The sequence below is a fragment of the Haematobia irritans genome, chromosome 1, assembly GCF_050003625.1.
Source record: "Haematobia irritans isolate KBUSLIRL chromosome 1, ASM5000362v1, whole genome shotgun sequence".
Taxonomy (NCBI): Eukaryota; Metazoa; Arthropoda; class Insecta; order Diptera; family Muscidae; genus Haematobia; species Haematobia irritans.
The window spans coordinates 720705-730250 of record NC_134397.1 but is presented as its reverse complement, the minus strand read 5'-3'; the positions used below and the strand labels follow the sequence as shown (position 1 = coordinate 730250).

The 9546-nt window shown below is 35.9% G+C and overlaps 1 protein-coding gene across 1 annotated transcript; it reads left to right on the top strand.

The window, feature by feature from the left end:
- Positions 1 to 362: 362 nt before the first annotated feature.
- On the top strand, positions 363 to 3448 carry Ttc26 (tetratricopeptide repeat domain 26). The gene is made up of 6 exons (XM_075288706.1): positions 363 to 567; positions 638 to 1182; positions 1256 to 1703; positions 2505 to 2837; positions 2895 to 3022; positions 3081 to 3448. Exons 1-6 carry the CDS (start codon positions 565 to 567, stop codon positions 3277 to 3279), a joined length of 1656 nt encoding a protein of 551 aa, XP_075144821.1. The 5' UTR covers positions 363 to 564; the 3' UTR covers positions 3280 to 3448.
- The last annotated feature ends 6098 nt before the right edge of the window (positions 3449 to 9546 follow it).

Below are 9546 nucleotides of genomic sequence, written 5' to 3'. Positions count from 1 at the left end.
TTGCAGTAAAACTACTTAGAGAAGCTTTGAAACCCTCAGAAATGTCACCAGCATTACTGAGGTGGCATAATCCACCGCTGAAAAACTTTTTGGTGTTCGGTCGAAGCAGGAATCGAGCCCACGACCTTGTGTATGCAAGACGGGCATGCTAACCATTGCACCACGGTGACACTACCTTTTCCCTCATTGCAGTGTTGTCCAAATGAAAGTGTCATTTTTTACGTTATTGTTAATTCATAATATTGTGAGGGATACAGGAACCAAAAGCTATAACAGTATCCTTCATATTTTGCAATTAATTTCGAGAATGTTACACCTTTTTCCAAATCGCCATTAATCTCTTTCATCGCTATGTGTTCTTTATTTTCAAAATCTCAATATCAACGTGCCAGTTCCATCGACAAACATCACAAATATACACGGTTTTACCGACCCGAGTCGCCTTAGAAACTGTTGCTATGGTCATTCATTCTGCCGCTATAACACTTAAGACATAAGGGATGGTTTAGAAGTTTTTTTTTTCACAGGTGTAGGTAAAGACGCAAATGAAAAGTTCTATCTACCATGGTAAATTTTTAACACAAAATGCAAAGAAGTATCAAAATAAAAAAAAATCACAATTCTTCCCCATATTTAGATTCTTTCACGTGGTAAAAATGACTCTGCCAACTCACGACATGTACCAAGTGCAACGAATACAAAAAAAGTGCCACCCACATTGGAGGATTTTATTATAAAACGTGATTACACTGGAGCTCGTGCCTTTTTAGAGTTTGCCCATGATTCCGAAGAAGAGGACAAACTCGTTAGCATCGATCAATGGATTGCCTTTTGTTACTTCCATCTGGGTGATTATCAAAAGGCTTTGGATCTATACAAGCATATCAATGAGGTAGAATCCCCCACCGAAGACATTAACCTAAATATGGCGGTGTGCATGTTCTATCTGGGTATGTATGATGAGGCCCAAAAGATGATAGAACAAATACCCAATACCCCACTCAAGCTACGCCTGATGCTGCATCTGGCTCACAAATTTCATAACGAGGAGCAAGTGATGCAAATGCACGAATCGCTACAGGACAAAGTGGAAGACCAACTGAGTGTGGCTTCATTACACTATCTCAGAGCTCATTATCAGGAAGCCATTGATATATACAAGAGATTGCTATTGGACAATAAGTAAGGAAGATTTTCATAGTGTCAACTAAGACAGATATCCTTAGGCACTTCCATCCATTTGTTTTTATTGCAGAGAATATGCTGCCGTCAATGTCTATTTAGCTCTGTGTTTTTACAAACTCGATTACTATGACATGTCTCAGGAGGTCTTGGACGTGTATCTCAGCAAATATCCCGATAGTACCATTGCCATCAATTTGAAAGCCTGTAACCGCTTTCGCTTATTCAATGGAAGAGTGGCTGAACAGGAAATCAAGAATATCGTTGACAATGGAACTTTTGGGGCCGATCTTATACGTCACAATCTGGTGGTGTTTCGTAATGGTGAAGGTGCCTTGCAAGTATTTCCAGCTCTACTGAATATCGTTCCCGAGGCTAGATTGAATTTGGCCATATTTTATTTGAAGAATGGTGATGTTCAAGAGGCACACTCATTGATGAAGGAACTTCAGCCAAGTGTACCGCATGAATACATATTGAAAGGGGTAGTCCATGCAGCTCTGGGCCAACAATTGGGATCGGTAGGTATAGTGCCAATAAAGTTTTTAGGAAATAACTATAACGGAGAAAGGGAGTGAGGATGGCTTTAAAAATCATTTCATTATAATCCTGAATTATATGACAATCGACTTGTGTTTTTGCATAATGAGTATAATGAGTTTATTAATACGAATTTGTTACCTTGCTCATCTAAAATTTAACCTAATACCATCGCAGATATTCTAATCACAAATATGGATAAAATGCTACTCACCAAAATATCTTCCAGCAATTTTCGAGACGACAATATCTCACCATTTCTGACTTTTGTTCACGCACACAAACTTTCGTTACGAATATAGGGTTTCACCTCGTAAGTGTGCGTGAGGTTCTAGCCCCAATATGGGGCCCAGAGTGAAGCCAAACCATTTTTGCCAGAGGCGACTAATACTCATATATTACCATCGGCGGCTTGGCAAATTTGTCTATTCGGTGCATATCAATTACGCCTAAAAAATTAAATTATTGGAATCCGAGATTAGTTGTACAATTTATCATAAAATCAAAGTTACATTTTGTTCAGAATTAAATAAATTTATTGTGATTAATTTGCGGCTACATTTCAGTCGAAATGAGCCGTGATAATCGGCGACAGCATCGACTTGCCGAAAATAGTCAGTGGCGCGACTTGGAGGCTTCATTCTCTGGTCGGGCATGATATAAATTTTCCGAGCATTACTCGGAGTCGACAACGTTGCCTTCCTTATTCCTTACGCATTTTCAATGAGTGTTTTCAAACATTTCTCATTCTATGGTAAAATTTTCGTCTCTTCTCTCTGCAGAAAGAACACATTAAAACTGCTCAACAAAATCTACATCTGGTGGGTAGTTCAGCCACCGAATGCGATACAATACCTGGCCGCCAGAGTATGGCTTCGGCATTCTTTCTGTACGGCCAGTTCGAGGAGGTACTGGTCTATATGAACTCTATACGTAGCTATTTCGTAAATGATGATACCTTCAATTACAATTATGCCCAGGCAAAGTGTGCCACAGGCTATTACAAGGAGGCAGAAGAGCTGTTGCTTCAAATCTCCGATACGGATATCAAAAATCAGCACACCTACTGCATGATATTGGCCAAATGTCATATACATTCCGGCAGACCAGAATTGGTAAGTGATAGAGAATGCCTGCAACACAAATCATTAATGACAACTTCCCATTTTTAGGCCTGGAATATATTCATAACCAGAGATACAAATTCGGAAGCATTCCTCCTATTGCAACTGATTGCCAATGAATGCTACAAATGCGAAGAGTTTTGGGTGTCGGCCAAAGCTTTTGATATGTTGGAAAAGTAAGCTTAAATCTACCCTAATAAATTGTAGTACAGCAGCAATTTTGTTTACTTTAAGACTCGACCCTAGTCCTGAAAACTGGGAAGGCAAACGCGGAGCTTGTGCTGGTGTTCTCTATGCCTTAGCAACAAAAAGTGAGAAAGGAAGACCCCTCAATGGCATTAGTGATGTTATAGGACTTCTGCGAGACTCATCCAATAGCCAAGCCGAAGCAATGATTAAAGCCATAAGAAAGCACATGTCCTCCTTTAAGTAGGACCTTAAGTCAATTTAACCAAATTGACGCATCATTCAACATGGACATCACATTGCAGATGATGTATGGGCCTGGCATGTTCAATATCCCCACTTGATTAAGTATTTACATACAAATAAATCTACCCCCTACCAATTAATTTCCCCTTTCCACCCCTTGACAAATACAAGATGCCTAGTTTTGTTTAGAATTGATGGTGGTGACACCTTGGCGATGTGGTAAGTATGCTCCACCAGAATTGTCATCATTATTTGTTAAATAAATGGATAAATAAATATGAAAATGACAAACAAAAGACTCCAATTGTGTCTGCAGTGGAGCGCAACCATTCTAACAGAATGACAACCAGGGCACATATTCCGTCATCGCTATAAGCAGCAAAGGTGTTTATACACCAGTAATTGATAAAGGGGCTAGAAAGGCATTTTTCGAGGGCCTTTGCGTGCCAGTATGAGTATAAACATCCCATGCCCATGAAGAGTTATAGGACGCATCGCCCGAAACTAAATGCATGATAAGAATGGCGGACTAATATTCTGGTCACCAGGCATCCTCATATTGCCATTATGCCATGAATTTGTTCACGTCCAAAATATAATATGTTTGCCAATTTTTGTCCGAGACCAAAGAGATCGATGGCCGATACATCCTTTGGTATATTCTCTTCTAATAGCCAAAATTTCTTAAATTACTAAGCTGATTCTAGTTTGGGAAGAAGCGTATGGAACTGATGAACGGTATGCGACAGTCAATGATCAACAGAATTGTGCAGTGGTCCGACAATCTCACACGATAGGGCCTCAACGTCATAAACTCGTTACGTTTATCACAACCCTCAGATTTATCAATGGAAATGGAAAATCAGTTAGGTCTTTCCAATGGCGTTTATTTGTTGAGGCGCGTGATTTCTTCAACCTATCTCCATTATAATGCCTCTGCTTTTGTTAGTGGTAAGAAGGATGATTATGACGACTCATCTCCTAGTCGTCTTCCTCGCCGTCATCATTATCGCCCTAGTCTATATTGCGTTATGACATTGTTCTTTTTTTCTCTCAAGGACAATAGAGAAATTGAAGAGAAAACTCCTAGAGCTTGTGACAAATGCTCGTCACTAAGAAATATGGTGATTGTGTGATGTCGTCTTGCATTGCCCCCATTCTTCTTTACGGTCCATGGAGCAACATCTGTTTCTAATGAAATATACTCATTCAAGGGGTTCTCCGTAATGAGCTTCTCGCTATGGATTCCCTTATTAGGGGCACTGTTGTGTGGTCTATGGGTTGTGTCTGTCCACAACCCACAGAGTTATGCCGTTTCCATTCATTGACGCTTCTTTGATGGCTTTGTGGACATTTCTGGCATAATTTGCATTTTTGTCATTGTGCTCCTTCGTCCCTACGTTTCGAGCTGTGTATTCTCAGAATATTCTTTGAAAAGTCTAAGGAATTGCAAGAAATGATCATTGGTCGGAAATGAAGTGCGAAATTCACAAAGAACGGAAATGGAATTGAAAAAAAAATGTTGTCCTAGTCCAAGTCTGTTTAAATGGACATGAAATCCCATTGGAAATAGTGGGAACACTAAGTAACACTGAGGTTGACCATCATAAAATTCAAATCAAAAGGAATAATCGATTACAGATGACTAAACCTCAATGTTTTTGTTACTTTAATTTCTCAGATATTTTATTAATGCTTTATAGAAAATATTGCAGTTCTTTAAAGAAAGGCGAAGTTTTAGAAAATATATAAAAAAGGATTTCTTCCTTGGCTCCACGAAGCATAGTTTACCAGATATGAACAAAATTACTTGTTCATGCCAAAAATTACATTTCTTCTGGATTTGGATGGAATTTCCTTTTTGCCTTTGGACGCCTACACTCAAAAAAAAATTTGCTTGGATCCAAAGATTTTGACCTTTCTTTAAGGATTTTGGTATTGATTCCGAGCTAAAGATGCGGCTTCTTTAAAATAAAGACATTCTGTAGGGAACTCCCTGGCTTTAAATCTACGATCGATAAAATTAAAATTTTTATTCTCTGTTTGCGATGTATTAATAAAGGTATTCATGTACAAACAAATTCGAGTTTCAAAATCCAAATTACGCCAAGTACTTCAAAGTATAACTGTTTTCTTTATGCTAAAAAAACTTTAAACCAAAGATGCAAATCCTTAAAATAAATCTTAGCCTATATTTGAAGCATTTTTATCTTAAATTTAAAAATTCAATATGTCAGTTGAGTTAAAGACGATTTCTTTAAATTAAAAATGTTTTTCTTTATTTTAAGGAACATTTGCCTTACTTCAAAGATCTACAACTTCAACAGAGGGATGCAAAATTTCAAGATTTGTGTCCTAACTTTAATGAAAAAATTTTTGAAACAAGGATTATAAACTTTCTTTTAATTAAAATGTCATTATTTTAAAGAATTTTGTCCTTAGCACTGCGTAAATTTCGAGTCCTAAAATTTAAGTTGCATAATCTTGCAAACAATTTTTGACAATGACGGCTCACATCAACAGAAAGATATTAAAACTGATATGGATTTTTTAAATACAAGTGATTTTGCAAAATATATAGAAAACACATTGAATTTCAGAATATGTTATTTATTTCGCTGGTTCAGTACGTCTTAACAAGAAGTTCGACTTTCAGAGAAAACATTTTCATTTACTTTTATTGAGTACCTACATAACAAGATTCAAATCTCGCTTAATCTCTTAAGTGCAGGATTATAAATGTTAAAACATTTCCCACTTATAATAAATACACATAACAATAAAATATTGCAAATAAGAAGAAAGTTAAGAAAAAAATAAAACAAATGACAAAGTACCTAGAAATTTCATTGAAATACAGGAATTGTTTCGTGAATTAAAAATCCGGTTACCAGATGTTCAAAACCATACATTTCAGTTTTTTAACGATGTCGGCTTTGGACCTCCTACTTAGGATACTCGGCTTCGTAAATTCGTCCCTTCCGTTAATATGAACTATCTTTGTTTGAAGCATTGGAACGCTTCATGCTCTCAACATTTCAAAATGTGTAACACCTCGTTTATCCATTTGCTTAATCTCTTAAGAAACATCCATAAATATCCAATCACCTTTTCATAGAATTCAAGTAGATTTCATACCTTAAAGATTTCCTTAGATAATTTCAAGTTGAAGCAAGTGACAAGACACTTTATCGTACTCTATGTTTGGTATCACTTAAATGCAGCAGGATACCTGCTTGGCATGAACTTGTCACTTCTCAAACTGATGTTTGATGAGCATGTACAGCCTAGAGCCACTTTAGTCAGATTAAAAGTAAATTTACATTGTTTCTCACAACTTCTTTTAGGATTCTCCTCAGACAAGAAAGCAAACATGGAAGCACGTCCATATATCCTGAAAACTCCCTCTATCTGCCGTCTGCAGTTCTCTTGCCCTCCACACAACGATTGAACAAAGAAAAAGGTTGTCGAACAATCTTACACAAAAGTTTTCTCTGCATATCTTGCAGCCAGGGAAGGAAAAACTATTAATTTGCATGATTATCGTTTTCAACATAAATTCATTTAAGAATTATTTTAGTTGCCATTACCCTGCTTCCCGCTCTTCCATCTTGGCAGAGACAAGACGAAACGAATGCAAAAACCAAAAGCAACCAACAACGTTTGCCGACCTGAAGTCACTGCAATGGAATGCAGCTCCTCGAGCATGTGGCATTGCTTTCAGTAACAACACAAAATAAACAAACTTTTAAATTCCATTAAGTGCTATAAATTTTGTAACTGATAGGGAGTCCCGATACGGTTGAAACCTAAGGGTTCGCCATATACAGTCTTACACATCCTCCCACAAACGCACACACACACATCAATGCATCTCGTTGTCCTTTGTGTGTTCCGCAATAGGTTTTTACAAGCCAATATGGCGGATTCTGCATTTGGGATACTTGAGCTACGTGAAATTTCTTTAAGAATTCCCAAAGAGGTGAACTTTCGAATTTCTCCATAATCGACAAAAAAATAAATAAAAAAAGAGGTACCATTTATTTCATTCACAGAGTTCAGAGAGTACGAGACGATGTTTACTTCTAAGGGTATTTCTTTTTCCTATGCCAAAAGTTTGCAGACGATTTTACTTTTTGCCTTTCTTGAACTCTAGCCTTAGGCAATCATTTCTTTAACTATGATTGCAATTAAATTTTCTTAATACCAATTAAATAATCATCTCCCCTAGCCGCCCACACACACATAGAAGAGGGCGATATTTCGAACATACTAGCAAAACGGGTCGTTAAGCCAAAACTTATGACACACCGTGTGTAAAGGATGATTTTTTTATTCACGAAATAAAATGATAATTGGTTATATTTATATTCAACCACATAACAATTCGTTTTAAATTTAATCCACCTATATAATAATTATTTCTATCTGTGTACCTATATTCCAGAAATTTTATAAGGTTCTGGGTCCTTATTTGATTATAAATTGTAAACATCGGCCGCCATATTTGTTAGCGGTATATTACACCCTATTCAAAGCTTATCTAAGTGGTTTTACGAAAAATGCGACGCAGTTCTAACTCGGCTATACAAATGAGGTCCCTTTGCAATTGAGCTAACATACACTAAAAAAATATTTACGTGATATAAAAGATTACGCAACCCAAATTTTAAGATGCGAAATTTACAAAATATTAAGTACAAATTTCTTTAAAATATTGACATTTTAATTAAAATAAAGTTTATAATATTTGCTTCCAAATTTGTTTTCACTAAATTTAGGACACAAATTTTATAAATTTGCGTCCCTCCGTTAAAGTTGCATGTCTTTGCACTCAGGCCAATAAAGAAACACATTTTTGATTTAAGAAATTGTCCTTAAATTAACTGAAATATTGAAACTTTAGATTTAAAATTAAAACGCTTCAAACGCTTATTTTGAGGATTTAGCGTCTTTGGTTTAAAGTTTTTTTGGAATTAAGAAAACATTTTTTACTCTGAAGTACCAGTTAAAATTTGGATTTTCAAACTGGCCTTTGTTTGTACGTGAGTATCTTTGTTAATAAACCGCGTACATTTTTATTAAAACAGAAAAAGATCGAATAAGAAACAAAATAAATATTTTTATTTTTATTTTATTAGCCTTGATTTAAAGCCAGATAGGTCTCTAAAAAATTTCTTTATTTTAAAGAAGCCGCATCTTTGGCTCGGAATCAAAACCAAAATCCTTACGGGAAAGTAAAAATCTTTGGATCCAAGTAAACTTTTTTGAATGTAGAATCGGGCAGCGAACATTGACAAAAGAGGTGTTCAACACCTATGGTACCATAATGGACTGGTTAGTGTATGTGAGCCTCAAATAAAGGGTTGCCCTATACCTAACCTCATCTGTGGTTAAGTTCTCTCATATCAATAAGTGTTACCCATTCCATGTTAAACCTCTAATGCTCTATTTTTTCTAGCAACTGTAATAAATAACTTAATTATTATTTATAAATATCCTCCCAATTTTATGGTCCAGCATAACCAATGAGAATTCCTAGATACTGTCGCAAGCCATAAAGGGTGGCGCACTCATTTAAAAAAGTGGAATAATTTTTCATAAAGAACATTCAACAATTAAACACAGTGATTTTTTTATTTAGATACTAACTAGTCTAGAATTAATTTTATCTCCATTTAATTGAAAATCTTTGAAATATATCTAATGGTGTTATCTTTTCTGAAAAAAGTGCTTTGCCTTCATTTTGTCTGTACAGAATGCGCATTTTTAAAATGTTACCAGAAACCTAAAAAAATGCTATCATTTCAGCGGGCAGAAAAGAATTCAAAGAAGGAAACAGGGCAATCGCAGCACTCTCGTTTGTTGGCAGTGCTGAAAATGCCCGTAATTTGCCTCTATGCGTGGCGATATTTTCACAACAGAACAGAAGCCTTTTCGCACTTTTGCCTGTTTTTTTAGAAAAGAACCTAAAGAGTACATTTTCCGGGCAAAATGCAAAAAAAGTGTGAATTTTTTACAAGAAAAGAAAACGCCATAATATTCACAAGATTAACCTGGTGTATTTACTATAGAAAATTTATCGTGCCTACTTTTAGGCGGTAAAAGTCTACACTGATAGTATTGTGGTAAAAAAGAAAAATTGCTCACAAATGCGATCGAAATATGTAAAATATATTACAGTATAAATTCATGTAATTAAAAAGTGGCACAGTATGACAAAAAAAGTGGCGTACAATTGTAAAAAGCATCACATTTAGTGGCACAA